This window comes from Dipodomys ordii, unplaced genomic scaffold, assembly GCF_000151885.1.
Source record: "Dipodomys ordii isolate 6190 unplaced genomic scaffold, Dord_2.0 Scaffold26, whole genome shotgun sequence".
Classification (NCBI taxonomy): Eukaryota; Metazoa; Chordata; class Mammalia; order Rodentia; family Heteromyidae; genus Dipodomys; species Dipodomys ordii.
Genome location: NW_012267242.1, coordinates 15,052,764 through 15,068,100, shown reverse-complemented (window position 1 = coordinate 15,068,100; position 15,337 = coordinate 15,052,764). Strand labels below are relative to the sequence as shown.

The 15,337-nt window shown below is 57.8% G+C and overlaps 1 protein-coding gene across 1 annotated transcript; it reads right to left on the bottom strand.

Annotated features, from left to right (window-relative positions):
* Positions 1-110: 110 nt before the first annotated feature.
* Zbtb7b (zinc finger and BTB domain containing 7B) lies at positions 111-9,878 on the bottom strand. Its single transcript, XM_013015347.1, has 3 exons — positions 9,801-9,878; positions 3,303-4,483; positions 111-2,333 (listed from the first exon to the last, which is right to left on the bottom strand). Exons 2-3 carry the CDS (start codon positions 4,475-4,477, stop codon positions 1,868-1,870), a joined length of 1,641 nt encoding a protein of 546 aa, XP_012870801.1. The 5' UTR covers positions 4,478-4,483; positions 9,801-9,878; the 3' UTR covers positions 111-1,867.
* Between the last annotated feature and the right edge of the window lie 5,459 nt (positions 9,879-15,337).

Here is a 15,337-nt window from a genome sequence, read left to right as displayed (position 1 = left end):
ATCTTCTGCCTCCAAAGTAGACTCCTCAGGAGCCTCAAAGTCCTGTCACCTCCCTTCCTGATCCCTCCCTTCCATTCCAAAAATAAAGGAACCAAAAGTGGACACAAGAGTGAATCTTAAATTATTATTATTTCTTCCTGTCGCTTACACCCGAGGTGGGGGCAGGGGTAGAGGAAAGGAATAGGAGAGGGGGGGAATGTCTCCCCGCCTAAGGCACTGACTGGGAAAGCCGCAAGTTAGGGAGTCTCCACTCTTTGGGGCCAAGCCCCAGTTCTCCCCAGCTCTAGGCTCCCCCCATCACCTGAAATGCTAAGATGAGGCCCAGGGCACTCAACCTCCCCTCCCCCCCAATATATTACATCATCACTTTTTAAATAGATACAGGGACTGGTCCCACTACCCCCTCCCTGTCACCCCTCCCCACTGTTGGGGGGTACCTGGGCAGCTGTGCAAATGGGCATAGGGGTGCATGGGAGGGAAGGAGAGCACCGGGCCCCTGAACCTGCCCCTTTTAAGGAGGGGGAAGGGCCGCCAGGCCAAGGAAGGGAAATAGTGCAAGGCAGAGCCCAGGCTGCAATGGGGGTCCAGCACCCAGCGAGGAAGGAAAGTGGGGAGATTCCTCCCCACACATCCCAGCAGAATTGGGTAGTTAAAAATCTGGAACTAGAGTTCAACAAGACCAACAGAAGAGGCTATGTACAGAACAGGCGTGGATTCAATCCTAAGGAGAGAGACAGGCAAGGAAGGACCTGGGGCTGGGATCCCATTCTCTCCAGTCGGCAACCCGCGTTCCCGGCGGCAAGCGAGTAGCTTGCCCACCGCCCTGGCAAGGGGCGCCAGCTCCATGGCCAGAGAGCACGAAGCCAGCTCGCAGGGGTGCCCGCCCGTGCAGGGCATGGCCGCCAGATGGCGCCAGCCTGCCCGCCGGGCTCCCCCCCCAACCCCTCACCCCGTCCCACACCCTGCGCCCGCCAGCCCGGGGGCGGCGTGAGTCAGGGGCGGCAATGGTGGCGGAGGCTCCGGCTCGCACCTGGGCGGGGAGGAGGAGAAGAAGAGGGTAAGACGCAGCCCCAGCCCGCCCTGCCCTCTGGCCCTGGGGAGGGAGCGGCGGGAACAAGACATTCCCTGCCTGGGGACGCGGGAGGGGAGGGAATGGGAGGGGAGGAGCAGGGAGGGGAGGAGAGGGGAGGCTCCCTTAGCTGGGCGGGCCCTCCCCGCTGCCCCCAGGGGCGGGCGAGCCAATCAGGCCACCCCGCCCCCTTCTTCTCCAGGACCCCATGACTCAGCGCTGGAGCAGGGCGGAGGGGGACTGGGATGGCTCCGTCCTTACAGGCCCAGTCCCCCCAGTCTTTCAAGTTTTTACCTTTCTCCCCCCCCACCTACCCTTCCTTTGCCACCCCCCCTTTTCATAATTCACTGTCAGGAAAAGGGAACAGAAACCAGGAAGGAGGGGTCTCGGAAGGGAGGGGCAGTCCTTCACCCCCTGACACTGCCAAAACCCCAGGAGGGGCATGGGAGTGGGGCAAGGCTTTGGTCCCAAGCCCCAGACCCCTAGAAACCCGCATAGCCGAAGTGGGACCCCACTAATCAAATACATTATTGCTTCTACTCCCCAGGAGTAGCTGGGGACAGGGACCCCAGCTTTACAATAGAGTTGTAAATATATACATAATATCTGGGGGAGCACCTGTGCTGCAAAGCCTCAGCTCTGAATTGGAAAGAGGGCTCTGGGGAGAAGGGACTGACTCTGATGTCAGCAAGTCCCAGTGCCCCCCACCCCCATCCCAGCTCTGCCTGTCCACGTTCCCATTGCTTGGCATGGGTGTCCCCGGCCTTGTGCTGCTCCAGCCTGGCCACTCGACCCTCTTTAAGAGGACTCCATGGCACCTTCAGCCTGCGGTGTGGTGGGTGTCCCCTCTTCCTCCTCCTCATCAGGGGGTCCAGGGGTAGACACGGGGGGCCCTGTGGGGGCTGATTGCTCCCAGAATCGAGCCAGAGAGAGGCGGAAAGTGTCCAGGTGGCCATTGGAGAGGTCGAGGCCAGCAGGGGACGGGGTGGCTGTAGAGGGCGGTGGGTAGTGAGGTGGTGCATCGTCCTTGCGGCGCCTTCGGGTGCGAACCTCCAGGCAGTTCTGACCCTTGAGGTGGCGCTGCAGGTGGTCCTCCTTGGCGAAAGCCTTGTGGCACAGGTGGCACTCATAGGGCCGGTCCCCCGTGTGCAGGTGCATGTGGTTCTTGAGGTCGTAGCTGTGCAGGAAACGAGCTGGGCAGTGTGGACACGAGTAGGGGCGCTCTCCTGTGTGCTTTCGCATGTGGATCTTCAGCTTGTCGTTCCTGGCACATGAGTGGGCACGAAGGGGACAAGGGAGATGTTCAGGATAGGATCTCTGGTGCATTCTGGTCAGGCTCCCTGGCCACACACATCCCACTCTCACTTACCCCCTCCAGCTTAATTTGCTACTAGCCACTCCTCCGCCTGAAACCTTTTTGACCAGCTCCTTCACAACCACCCCCTACACACTCTTTCTCCCTCCCTGCCCCCCCCCTCTGCCACTCCTGGGGCTTGAACTCGGGACCTGGGCACTGTTCCTGAGCTTCTTTTGCTCAAGGCTGATACTCTACTATTGAGCCACTTCCAGCTTTTTGTTTACATGGTATTGAGGAATTGAACCTAGGGCTTCATTCCCTTCTTTTTCTTTTCTTTTTTCTTTTGTCAGTTGTGGGGCTTGAACTCTGGGCCTGGGTACTGTCTTTTAGCTCTTCAACTCAAGGCTAGCCCTCTACCACTTGAGTCACAGTACCACTTCCGGTTTTCTGGTGGTGAATTGGAGATAAGAGTCTCAGGGAGGGGCTGGGAAGGTGGCTCAGTGGTAGAGCGCTTGCCTTGCATGCCTGAGGCCCTGGGTTGGTTCCTCAGCACCACATAAGCAAAAAGAATAAAGCCGGAAGTGGCACTGTGGCTCAAGTGGTAGAGCACTAGCCTTGAGCTGAAGAGCTGAGGGACAGCGCCCAGGCCCAGAGTTCAGGCCCCACGACCGGACCCAAAAAAAAAAAAAAAGAGTCTCAGGGACTTTCCTGCCTGGGCTGGCTTTGAACTGTGATCCTCATATCTCAGTCTCTTGAGCAGCTAGGATCACATGTGTCGTGTCCAGAGCCTGGCTCATTCCCTTATTTCTCTTGATCTCTCTTCACATTCCAGAAACCCACACCTGTGCTAACCCTTCTAGAACCATGTTCCTCCACTCAGATCCTGTACCTCACCCCGCCAGCCTGCGGCAGGCCTCTTCCTCCCTTGATGCTCACCTGGTGAAACGCACACCGCAGACCTCACAGGCAAAGGGCTTTTCACCAGTATGGGTCCTCATGTGGCGTGGCAGTTTGCCTGCCCCGTGGATTATTTTATGGCAGACTGGGCACTCCTGGGGCATCTGGGAACGACGTTTACGCACCAACTTGTCTTGGCCATCCAGGCCTGGTGCCAGGGCATCCTGGTGCAGTGAACTTAGGTAGGCCATCAGGTCTGGATCAATAGCATCCTCATCTGAGCCCAGCTCCTCTGGGGACAGTGGGGGTCCACTGCCCTGTGCTAGCCCATAGGCTGAGGGATATGCCAGCTCTTCCTCTTCTTCCTCACCCTCAAAGGGCTCATAGCTCAGGGACCCCTCAGTAGGTGAGGCAGTTCCTGTGGGAGGGCTGTAACTGTCCCCCAGTCCACTGCCCCCGCTGCTGCCCACTCTGCCCACCACCTCTTCTTCCTCGAAGGCCAAGGGATTGGTGGGCACTATGGGCACTTCAGGTACCTGGTGGTTTGCCCGAGCCCCCCTGGTCTGCAGGAAAGCTTTTCGGGGCTTGCGACTGCGGCGGACAACAGGCCGAGGTGGTGGTGGTGGTGGTGGTGGTGGAAGGGGCATCTGTGGTGGGCTGTCTCCACCATTGGGAACTCCTGAGGCGGTGGCGGTGGCGGTGGCAGTGGCGGTGGCAAAAGCCTCCAGGTACTGTCGGGCTCGCTCACAGTCATCTTCATCAGGGCTGGGAGCTTCTAGTCCACTGCCTTGCAGGATCTCCATGCAGGCAGCGATGACACATGGGATCTCCAATAGCCGGGCAGCCTGGAGCACAGCCGGCATGTTGGCGCTGCTGGTGGTCAGCGTGGCTGTATAGGCAAATTCAAGTAGGGCCCCCAGTGCTTCTGGCCCTACAAAGTCCAGCTCACATACACCAGCCCCGGCGACTCCAGCGGCTGTCCCACCACCCCCAGCCCCCGTGACAGTCCCACCACCGCCCTCAGTGAACAGCTTCTTGAAGTAGTGGCTACAAGCAGCCAGCACAGCCCTGTGGGTGCGGTACTCAAGGCCCTGCGTCCGGATGGTGAGGTCACATAGGTGGCCCAGCTGGCGTTGCTCATTGAGGCAGCTCAGGAGCTCACTGCTGTGGTCTGGGAATGGGATTCCAATCAGATCATCCTCAGGACTCCCCATCTTCTCCTGTAGTCAAGTAGACAGGTAGTTAAGAGTGTTTAGCCTAGCAAGGGGGTTTGGGAAGGGGTACCAACACTTAGAGGGATGGCTACATGCCAAACACTCTTCTAAGTGTTTTATATTGATTTAATCTCCAAACCCCTCTAAGGGGTGATTATCATGCCTGTTCCACACTAGGAGACTAAGGTTTGAATTTGTGAAGTAACTTTCCAAGTAAAGTGCAGTGTGGGGCTCTACAGTAGGCTGTGAGTCCTGTGTCTACATCTTTCATCATTGTACTATTCGGCCTCAGGAGTCCTGCCTTTCTGTTCTTTCCCAGAGATCTATGTACTTCTTCTGCCTCAAATCCCCATCTCTTCAGAAGAAGCACTGGGTTAGCAGGTAGGATGCCAGGGTCCTGGTTTAGGCTTCTGGGAAAATTGGCTGAAAGACTCTGGTGGCTATATCTGGCCTTAGTCCTCTGAAAAGTGGATCAGTTTGTGATGGATGGAGTTGCCTTCTAGCTCAGGTGGGAAGCCAACAAGAGAGTTCAGATTGACATTGGACAAAGTCTGCTGGAGGCCAGGCATGACCAGGTTCTGGTTATAAAAAAGCAGGTACGTCAATATATTGTAATACATTGCCAACAAGAGATGATCATGGTCTTTCTCCTTGGGCTGCTCCTCTTGCCACCACCCAAAGTTCATGCCCCCTCCCAGATCCCCCTTCTAGAGGATAAACAACTCCCAGGTCTCCCCCCCACACACACACATACATCCTCCCCTCCTCCAAGGGTGAGGGAGCAGCCACCCTTTGCTGGGGTGTCACTGGCGCGGGTACTTCCTGCCCCGCACAGATAAGCATCGCCCCCGCCCCCTCCCCCACTGCCAGTCCCACTCTCAGTTACCATACACCACTGCTCCCCATTCTAGGAAGGCCCCCCATTCCCTTAATGTTACTCAAGGCCCAGTCAGTGGCCAGAAGGAGTGGGAGTAAGGGGGTGGGGGTAGGGCAGAGGTTGACATGAGTCTGGCCTAGAAGCAGGGCTTCAAATTCTGGCTCTGCTGCTACCTTGCTGTGTAACATTGGACAAGTCATTTCTCTTTTTACTTTCCTCAGCAGTTCAAGGTGGGGGTGGGAGTGGAAGCACCACGGGCTCAGCCCTGACATTTTGTGGGTCTGGAGCAACTGGAGATAGTTTTGGGGCCCTGGGAGAGCTGGACTCTGGAGTTAGCCAGGCTCCAGTTTGAGTTTCCATGATCTTAAACAAATGATTTTATCTCCCAGATTCTTTCCTTGTCTACAATATGGGATAATGCCAGCTGACCCTTGGGGTGGTGGCCAGGGATAAAAGAGCCCAAGTGTGCCACCATGTCACACACAGTAGGAGCTCAGAAAGTGGTGTAGCCTAGGTGTAGCTTGGAGGCAGATTCTATATAGAGATGGCCGCCACCGCCATCCTCCTTCAAATCACCCCCAGGGAGCCAGTTACTAAGGAGCTACCTGACCTTGGACAAGTCACTTCCTTTCCTGAGGAGGCCTGTTCCTCGTGTGTAATATTAAAGGCTAGCCTAGATGATCCTTAGGATAAGTGTCTAGGACATTCTGTCAGGGTCCTGTCTGATTAGCTGATCAGCTCTGGCCACTGATGGGGAAAGTTTGTTTTGATTTTTTTTCCTGGGGGGCGGGGGAGGTGGGGAAGTCAAGGGCTACAAATTTCCTCTTTAGGACACAGGAACTGCATTGTCTGTCCGTCTCCCTGCTCACTACCTTTACCGCAATGCCAGGGCTCCTGTGAGAAAGCCTTGAGTGAGCAGCACTCACAGTCTGTCTTTGCTCCTAAGTCACGCCTAGGTATCCTTCAATCACTTGTTCCTTCAAGTCTCCAGGCCACATCTATCCCTATCCCCTTTGGTTCTTTTCACTGTGCCCATGGTACAAGTTACAAATGGTCCTAAGACTTAGAAACAAACAAAACCCAGGTGAGTTCGCAAAGGCCGCAGCAACAGTAGCTGTGGTGTAAGAAGCAGTGGGCACCCTCCTGAGCCCAAGAGGATCCTTCCCTCCTAAGAGGGATGGGTGGGGCTGTCCTCTCTGTCCATTGGCAGAGAGCTAGGCCTGGCAGGCACGTGGCTCACTCTCTCCCTTCTCCCCTACCCACCCCACCATTCCAGCTGCTAAGCCCGCCTCTTTTCTCCAACCCCAGGGCCAGTCTCCATGGCAACTTAGTGTGGCAGGGGATGCTGATTGGCTGACCATGCTGTCAGGTCACAGGCTTGAGCTGGTTCACAACCAACTTACACAGGGCTTGGGTAAGGGTGGGTGTTTAACCCCTTAGGTCCAAATCCAATGCCCATCGTCAAGAGGTAGCAAGGAAGGAGGAGAGGCCGAGAGGACACACTTGGGGAGGACAGGTGTTCATTTGACTTTCCAGCTTCTGGGGAACTCCCTCAGCCCTTACCCAGGGCTCTGGCACCAATGTCAGCAGAGGTGCCACCTGGAACTATAATGGTGCCAACCAGGCCAAGGGGGCACTCCTAGCATCATCATTTGGGAGCGGTAGGCGGGGTAGAAGCCTTCCCCTTCTTTCTGCCAGGGTGGGGCACTGTTACCAGGGTGCCCACCCCACCATGGGCATTCTTCCCACCTCTATATCCCGGAGGGCCAAGTCCCCCAACGCCCCATGAAGGCGGCCCATCCCCACCCAACTTGGCATGCCCCCTCTTGCTAAGACCTTGTGGGCATGGGTGTGTATGTTGGTTAGGGGGGGCAACGATGCCAAGGAACCAGGCAAGATCTGTCTGCCTAGTGGGGGAAAGAACTGGGGGCCCCACCCCAGTGCTCCCCTCTTTCCTGCCACCCCCCAGGCTCCCCTCATTGTCAGGCCTGCTAGACCGGCCAAGCCAGTGGGCAGCTCTCTTGAAACTGGGCCTTGTGTCAAGCCTGCCCCATCTTTGGTTGGGGGAAGACTTGAGGGTAAGAAAGGTAGGAGGAAGCAAAGGTGAGAGCTTCTATAACCTGTCCCTCAGTGTCTGAGGACACTTGTCAGGAAGTGTCTACCACAAGAAATCAAAAGATAGAGGGCACCAGCTGAAGAGAAAGGAGACTGAACTCTTTCCAGGTGCTGACCTCAGGCACTGTCCAATGCAGGGCTGGGGGGCACCACGGCCAACACTGCTGGCTTGAGCCAGCTGAAGGGCAGGGATAGGAGGCCCTGAATGGGGCAGCTGAGTAAAGCTGGCCCCCCTTCTCCCCACCCTGGGGATTAGGGGACTGAGGCTTAGTGTGGGGGGCAGCAGGCGGAACCAGGATTAACGGCGGAGAAAATAGATATGGGCCTGAGACACAAGCACATGGAGCCCCCCCTCTCCCCAGGCTCTGCCAGGAAGCCTGAGAGGGGCCTGGCCAGGCTTCACTTGGGGCAGCAGGTTGGGGTGCAGGAGGACCAGGCTGTGATATCTTCCTGCCAGGGGTGATGGAGAGGCCTGGGGCCCTTCCCAATACTCCTAGTGCCACCCCTCCCCCTTACTTCTTTCTCCTTTGCGTCCCCCCCCCCACCCCACGCCTCAGGTTCTCTTCCTGTTTTTTTAGGAGTGAAGTTTGCATGAAGACAGGGCTTTTGGCCTGTAGCTATACCAGGGGTTGGGGCGGGGGGTGGATACAGATTTGATAGCAGGTACAAAGTCCTCAGGGACCCAGGAATCCTTATTCCCATGTTACCAGACCCTTTCCAAGGGCCTCTAGGCTCAGAGGCCACCCCTGTCAGGCCCAGTTGGGGAGACAGAGTGAAGGGGCTGAGACACATGTCACTGGAGGACTGGAAGGGAGAAATTTGAAGGCAAGGTCTGAAGAAATGGTCCTCTGCCCAGGGATGCCCAAGACAACCTGCGGAACTCCCCCTGCCCCTCCAGGCTTCGGCATGCCTTCCCCATCCCCCATGTGACGCTTCCCCCCTCCTCCTAACCTCACCACCCCCAGCACTCACACTTCCTGGGGGCCAAGGCGGGGAAGAAAGACCGCAAGCCACGAAGGGGGAAGGAGGCAAGGGGAGTTGGCTGCTTCCCGGTGCTGTGGGGGTTAAGCTTTACCCCTCAATCCTGCAATCCTGGCATGGGGGCCCCTGAGGGAGACCTCAGGGTACCACTACATTTTCTTTGCATGACACCAGCCCTTCCCCACTGCCCCTTACATCAAGAAGAATAGGAGGGATTTAAAAGATGGCGCAAGATGGAATGGGTGTCCTCATCCTTTCCACCTTTGTGTACCTCCTGACCATCAGCCACCCCTTTCTCTTAAAGACTCCTCTTTCTGTCCCCTTCCTACTTTCTCTGACCCTTGTCCTCTCTAAGATTTATTCCCTGCTTTACTTCATCAGCCCTTGCCATGCTCATCAACCATACCTGTCCTTACTTAGGCCTTCTACTAGGAACCATGGCCAACACTCATTTCTCGGTTCCTATCTCTTTTCACTCAAGCTATCCCCATGTTCTCCACTTGCCTCTGCTCCAAGCGATCTTTTCTTCTCCCTAGGTAAATGTGGGGTTGAGGGAGTACGGGAATACCATCAAAGCCCAGGGCCTGCCCTCCAAGGCCTTTGGCCATGAGATGACTAGGTTTAGGACACCCAAATCTGCTCTTCAGATAAAACAAGGGACTAAAATTTGGGAGCCAGTTGAGAATAAGTGGTGGAGGGGAGTGTTCAGTGAGAGCGGATGTGGGGTGAGGGAGACAACCGGTACCTCTCTGCCTGTCAGAGTTTCCAGTCCTGGAGCTACTGGACTTTCCCCGGAGAGCGCCCACCCTGGACCAGGCAACTGTCCACTTGGGCAGATCCTGGTCATCAAGGCTCTCAGCAGGGTCTGCCTGGGCGGTGCTAGCTCCCCTTAGGGCCTTAGGAGGCAGCACAAGGTGCCAGGGTCTACCCTGTGCCCCCCTCCCCCCAGCCTAGTGTCTCCGGTTGGGCTGGGTAACCGAGCCGGCTGGTAACCCCACACCCGCCAAGTCGCCAGCAGAAACCTGAGCCCCCCAGCCCCAGAGGACACCCCAGCCCGATCCCCAGAGCCCGGCTCTCTGCCAGCCTGTCCAACCTCCTGGCCTGGCCCAGCAATCACTCTGCTCCTGTAGGCCCCTTCTTCTGCCTCTCCTGGTCCTCTTGCGTCCCTTAGGCTCGGAGGCCTCCCCACACTCCAGCTCTTCCGATCCTCAGTTCCCTAAAGACTCCAGCGAAATCTGGGCACCCTTCTTCCTAGCCTGTTTTTCAGTCCTTCTCTGACCCTTGGCCAATTCTAGGCCTCGGAGCCTCCCCTGGGGCCTGACCTCGGGAGCCAGAGCAGAGCCTACTCACCTGAACGCTGAGGGGCCTTGCCGCAACTCCTCCTGGCCCCTGGGGGCAGCACGTTGGGAAGGGTGGGGGGAGGGCCAGGCTGGGGGCTGAGGTAGGGTAGCTGTTCCCCGCTCCAGCTACCTCCTTCAAAGGGGCCGCCCACGACCTGGCCCAGCCCCTCCCCCCTAGAGCCTTAACCCTCTGGGTGCTGCCCCCCCCCTAGCCTGGAGGGAGGGGTTACTGAAGGGCTGGCAGTGTGGGAGAGGGCCCAGGAGTCTTTGCCTGTGGTGCCCAAAGCCCCAGTTGTCCCCACCCCCGCCTGTCCTTACTCAGTCCTAAAAGGGGAAAAAGGTGAGGGGTAGGAAAGGTAGGAGCAGGGAGTACAGGAGGACAGAGGTGAGGAGGAGCAATGGGAGAGGTTGCTGGAGGTGGGACCATGAGAAGGAAGAAGTAAGGGGCGGGGACAGATGGCAGCAGTGGCCAAAGAGGGAGGAGGGGAACCCTGGACAGTCAATGCCAGGCGTGACAGGTGCCCAGGTCCCAGCCCCTTAGGGCATGTGGGATTAGAGGACCATAAAGAGGCTCTACAGACCCCACTAGGCCCCTTGTCTACCCCCTGGGAACTGTCCGATTTCTCTCCACCCTGTACTGGGCTGGGGCCCTCAGGGGCTGGGCAAGGCGGCACCCCGCCCTCCCCATCGCCTCACCCCAAACCCACTCACATACCACAGTTCCTCACCCGGCGCCAGCCCCTGCCAACCAGGCCAGGGGGCAGCACTCATGCCAGCCCCCAGTGGCCAGGGGGACAGAGCTGGCCTGAGTGGGGTAGACAGACGGGGGGAGCTGTAGGCACCGAAAGAGGAAGGAGCCGGGAGGGGGCATCTGCTGGGAAGCGCCTGGCCCCACCCCTTGCGCAAGCTGCTGCCACCCTGGCCGGTTGGGTGGGACCCGCCTGGGCCCGAGGGGCAACTCAGGAGGGCTCTGAGCCACAAAGTTTCACTTAAATAACTCCCGGGGTCCCTTATTCCCAGCAAAGGATACTTTGGTAGCCTCTAAATAGTAGGCCATCCTGAGTCCTGCTAGACTGGGGGGGAACCACAGAAATGCCCCCTAAAGTACCCCCTCCTCTTTTCCCCCAACAGCTGCTGGCTCAATGCCGCTGGCCTGCTGCCCCTCACCAGCTCCCGGCCTGGTTGGCACCTACCCACCAGGATGCTGGCAGTCCTGCCCTTCTCTCTCCTACCCCCCTGCTCCCAGCACCCTATGCCAACTATGGGCCTGGGGTGGGGGAGGGTTACCCCTGTGCCTTAGTGCCAGGCAGACAGGCTCAAGGGCCCTAGGCCCTACAGATAAAGGCCAAGACCCTGTTCTTCGGCCACCTCCTTAAGAAGTAGTGGAATGGTCAGGTCAGTGCTTACACTGGGAGAGCCTGGAATGTTCTGGACAACCCATAATCAATTGCCAAAGGCTCCATGTCTCAGGGTGGGGGCCAGTGTCTCTTCTGCCACCAGGTGCTGGCCTCTTGGCATTCCCTCTACCCAAGTAAATGCTTGGGCACCAAAGTCCTTGCAAAGCCTACGAGTGTAGTCTAGGGCCTGCAGCCTGTAAGGGAGTGGGGTGGGGCTGCTCCCTGCCCTTTGATCCCCATAAAGGGAGGGAACCAGCCTGGAGGGCAGGGGGCAGGAAAGGAGTTCATGGGGCCCCTCATTCCACTCTTGCCAAGGGCAGCAGAGCAGGGTGTGGGCATCTCTGGGGTGGGGCTCTAAAGTGAGGATGGGTAGCATGTTAGGGGAGCTGACTGGCTGTTAATCATGGGTAGATAGTGTCTGTCACATGGACACAGAATGACAAGAACAAAGTGGGAGGAACACACAAGGTACCCATGTTGTAGTCTATCCCAGTCCTGTCTTTTACCTTCTTCCAGACTCAGACAACTTGAAAGCTCAAGGACTACAACTCCCAGTGTACACCACAATTGCTTCATGTGTACCTTGGGAGTTGTAGTTCCCTTGAGAAGGCTTGGGTTCTCTACTTCCTTGGAGCCTAGTTGGTAGGGTGGGGAGGGCAGAGGACTTGGTCACAAATCTCCAAGGGGGCTGTCTCTGAAGGGAAGATAAGAGACTATATAGGCCCAAGTTGGGAAGAGAGGACCCCTGCTCCAGGCAAAGGGGGGTGGGAGAGGAAGGAAGGAGAGGATGTCTGTTGAAAGGGGCATATGGGTGGGGAGGAGCTGGGGGGGGGGAGGTGGAAACAGGAAGGAAACTGAAGCCAGAGACATGAGGTCGAAAGCAAGGGCTTGGGGGAGCCCCACTCTGAGGACTGGCAGGGACTGGGAAGGCATTTCCCCCTGTCACCCTGGCTGGAGGAGGCATAAGAGGACTTAGTGATGCTCATTGGCAGCAAATAGATATATTTGTGGGGGTCCCTGGCTTCATCTGCCTGCCATCAATCCTCTTTTTCACATGGTATCCTCCACCCCTGAATCTGGCACAGTTATTTGCTAGCTGGGAAGCTCTGAAGGCTAACTGAGTTCTGGGAAAGCTAGAAAGTGAAGGAAGGGTTGGGGGCAGACTAGGGCCAGGCCTTCTGGTAAGCCCATTGAAGCATATATGAGGTTAGGTCAAGGTATGAGATCAACAAAGGAGCAGGCTGGTAGCTGGGAGGCTTCAGGAAAAGAGAACTAAGATGCCAAGGCCACCTAGCTACCATCTATCTCAGACTTTGGGACAAGAATCAGAAGATTCTTCTCTGATGTCCCTGAGGAATCTACTAAAGGTAGCTTTTCCTCTAGGCCAGGCAGTCTGTGAACATTAAAGATTACATCTCAGGGGGGCAGTGGCAGCTGGATATCTTTCTCTAGCAGAGATGAGGGTCAGGAGTAGACAAGACTTCCTCTGAGGACACTTTTTCTGGGCTTCCCAAGGCTCTGTAACAGATGCTAACAAACCTATCCAAAACTCCTGGCAAGATATGAACCTGGTTGGTTACAGGGTCTTTCTTGCTACCCAATCCCTCAATGCTAGATGACAGTATCTCTATCCCCTTCCCCCTAGTCCCCCAGGCCCGCCTTGGCAGCTGGCCACTTGTGTGTTGGCAGGACTGGGTGGGGGGGGCGGGGGGAGAGCAGCGAGGCAACTTCAAACTGTCCGGGCAAAACGTCAAGTTTACTCACGAGTTTACTCAGCAGAAGGAGGGGGAAGAGGCCAGAGCGGGCACACCCCATGCCAGGGTCCTATCCGTCTGCCTGTCCCCACCTTCCTCCCCCACCCTCCTTTAGAGCCCTTGGCCAAAACAGGCATAGGCCCCAAGGCCTGGTGGCAGGGCAGACTTAACTCTGAGGAAGGTCAGGGAGCCAAGCAGGCTGAAGGCAGGAAGCTCCTAAGCAGGCCCAAAGGCTTCTCTATCAGAGGGCAGTGCCCTGCCTGGAGCCCATTTACTCCCCATCTTGGAGCCTTGGCCTTTGGCCAGGAGAACTGGGTCTCTCAGCCATCAAGAAGTGGGCAGTACCGAGCCAAGCCTCCTCCAACTAAGCAGTCCCTTGGGTAGTGACTTATCATCCCAAATGTCCAGTCCTAGGCTGGACCGCAAATACCAGCATGATGCCACCTAGAACAGAGACTGGTTCTCTTAGTCTTGGCTTAGAATGGGGGGCTAGTACCCTATCTGACCTACTTCCCTTTCCTCCCCACCTGCTTTCATTCTCTGAATCTCTCCCCTAGCCTTTACTGTCCCCACCCCAGAGGCGCTCCGCCCCCCCATGCCTGCTGGGTCCCCCTCCCCCACCCTTCCCCAGGGTGCCAAGTGCAGGCACACAAAGGGCCCGATGGTGCATTGTTAGCCCAGCCCCCGCTGCCCGCCGCGCCCTCCCAGGGCGGGCACTAAGCCAAGGAGGAGCTGGGGGCCCTGGGTGCCAAGGGGCACCATGGAGAAGGAGAAATAAGTCAGCACCTGTCTCTGAGATACAGGGTCCATATTGGTCAGGGCTGGACAGGGATGAGAGGGCCCCATTAGAGCAGGCCTGTCTCCTTGATACCTGAGCCTAGTGGGCACTGCCTACTTTCTTCCCAAGAGCCCCTTTCTGGAGGTATTAACCCTTTCCTGACCCCTGTGCCAAGTCTGGGGGTGTGGTACCCAAGGGAGAGGGCAGTGTCTGGGGGTGCCAGTAGGCAGCCTCGTGCCCACAGCAACCATGTAACAGAGGCACTCTGGGGGAGGCCAGGGTCCCGGGGGCCAGGGACAGGAGGCACTGGCAGAGATTTCTTCTTATTTCATCAGCTGCTCCAGGGGGAGCCCCCTGCCCTTCTCCCCAGTTACCACTAAGAACTAACTACCACCCAAACCTAGTTATAATATGTTCTTCTCCAGCCTGCACATCACTCCTTAGGCCTGATATCTTCTCCCAATCTGATGCCCACTCCATGCCAGCTCTGTCAACAGTGCCAGGAGGGTACAGGGGTGACCAAACCAGTTGGTGTGTTTGGGGCACAAGGAGGCCACCCCATAATCCTCCAGGCCTTGGCTCTCCCCGCCCCCCCAGCACTCCCTTAAGGAACAGAGAGTTCCCATCTGGTTTAACCCCTCACTGCCCAATTTGGTTACCCCTACCCCTGATAAATGCCTCCTTCCTCCAGGAATAAGTTGGGGGAAGCGGGAATAGCTGTGCTGACTCATTTCCATTCTCAGCTGCAGTTAGGGGTCTCTGAGGCCTTCGGGCGGGGGTCAATTCAAGAACGCCCTCCACCTGGCCCGGAAGCCAGGACAGCCTGCTGGTCTCCCCCTCTCCCCAGCACCCACTTCCGGTGTCCCAAACTAGGTCAGCAGCGCTCGTTTCCTGTGGGTCAGCTAGCACCGGCGCCTCTGCCCCTCCCCTGCTCCGGACCCAGGCTCCCCGCCTCCCCCCCACCCCCCCAGGGCGCCCCGAGGTCTCACCACGTCTCAGCCGCCCTTTGATACATGGGGGTTGTACGGGGCGGGGGGCAGGAGACCCGCCCTCTCTCCAAACACTAGCAGGGCCGGGGCGCCTGGGCAGGCACGTGTCCGGGCACAACCCGCTGCCCACGCTACCCCCCCACTCCCGCCCCCCCCCCCCCCCTCTGACCGGGACACGTCGCTCTCTTACGTGGGGGGGGGGAGGAGGAGGGGAGAGACATCTTGAAACTGAAACCAGCGCCCCCCGCCCCTTTGAATGGCAACCCCCAGCAAGCGACGCACATTAGGTCCCACAACATAGTGGCGACCCCCAGTTAGGGAAGGGGCAGGTGCGCCCGCGCCCGTGGGGAGACGGGAAGCTAGGTAGGAGAATTCTTCCCAGTCACCCACCCTCGCTCCGAGGTTCCACGGGCCAGATCGGGCTTGGAAAAGGTGGCGGCGGGACTGCAGCCCGAAGGCAGGGAGTGTGACGGAGGGTCGGGAGGGAGAGGGTCGCCGGAGGTGGTTCCGAGCTGGCTGCGGAGCCCCACTACCGCAGGAGCGAGTGCGCGGCTCGGGAAACGCAAGAAACCGAATCGTCCAGCCGGTAACTTTCCCCCAAGCCGCGGCTCCTCCGGTGCCCCCCCCCC

Excerpts from the sequence above, each read along its gene's own strand:
- Zbtb7b (XM_013015347.1), bottom strand. The coding sequence starts at position 4,477 with ATGGGGAGTCCTGAGGATGATCTGATTGGAATCCCATTCCCAGACCAC. Across the intron at positions 2,334-3,302 it reads TGCGGTGTGCGTTTCACCAG|GAACGACAAGCTGAAGATCC; the intron begins GTGAGCATCAAG and ends CTCATGTGCCAG.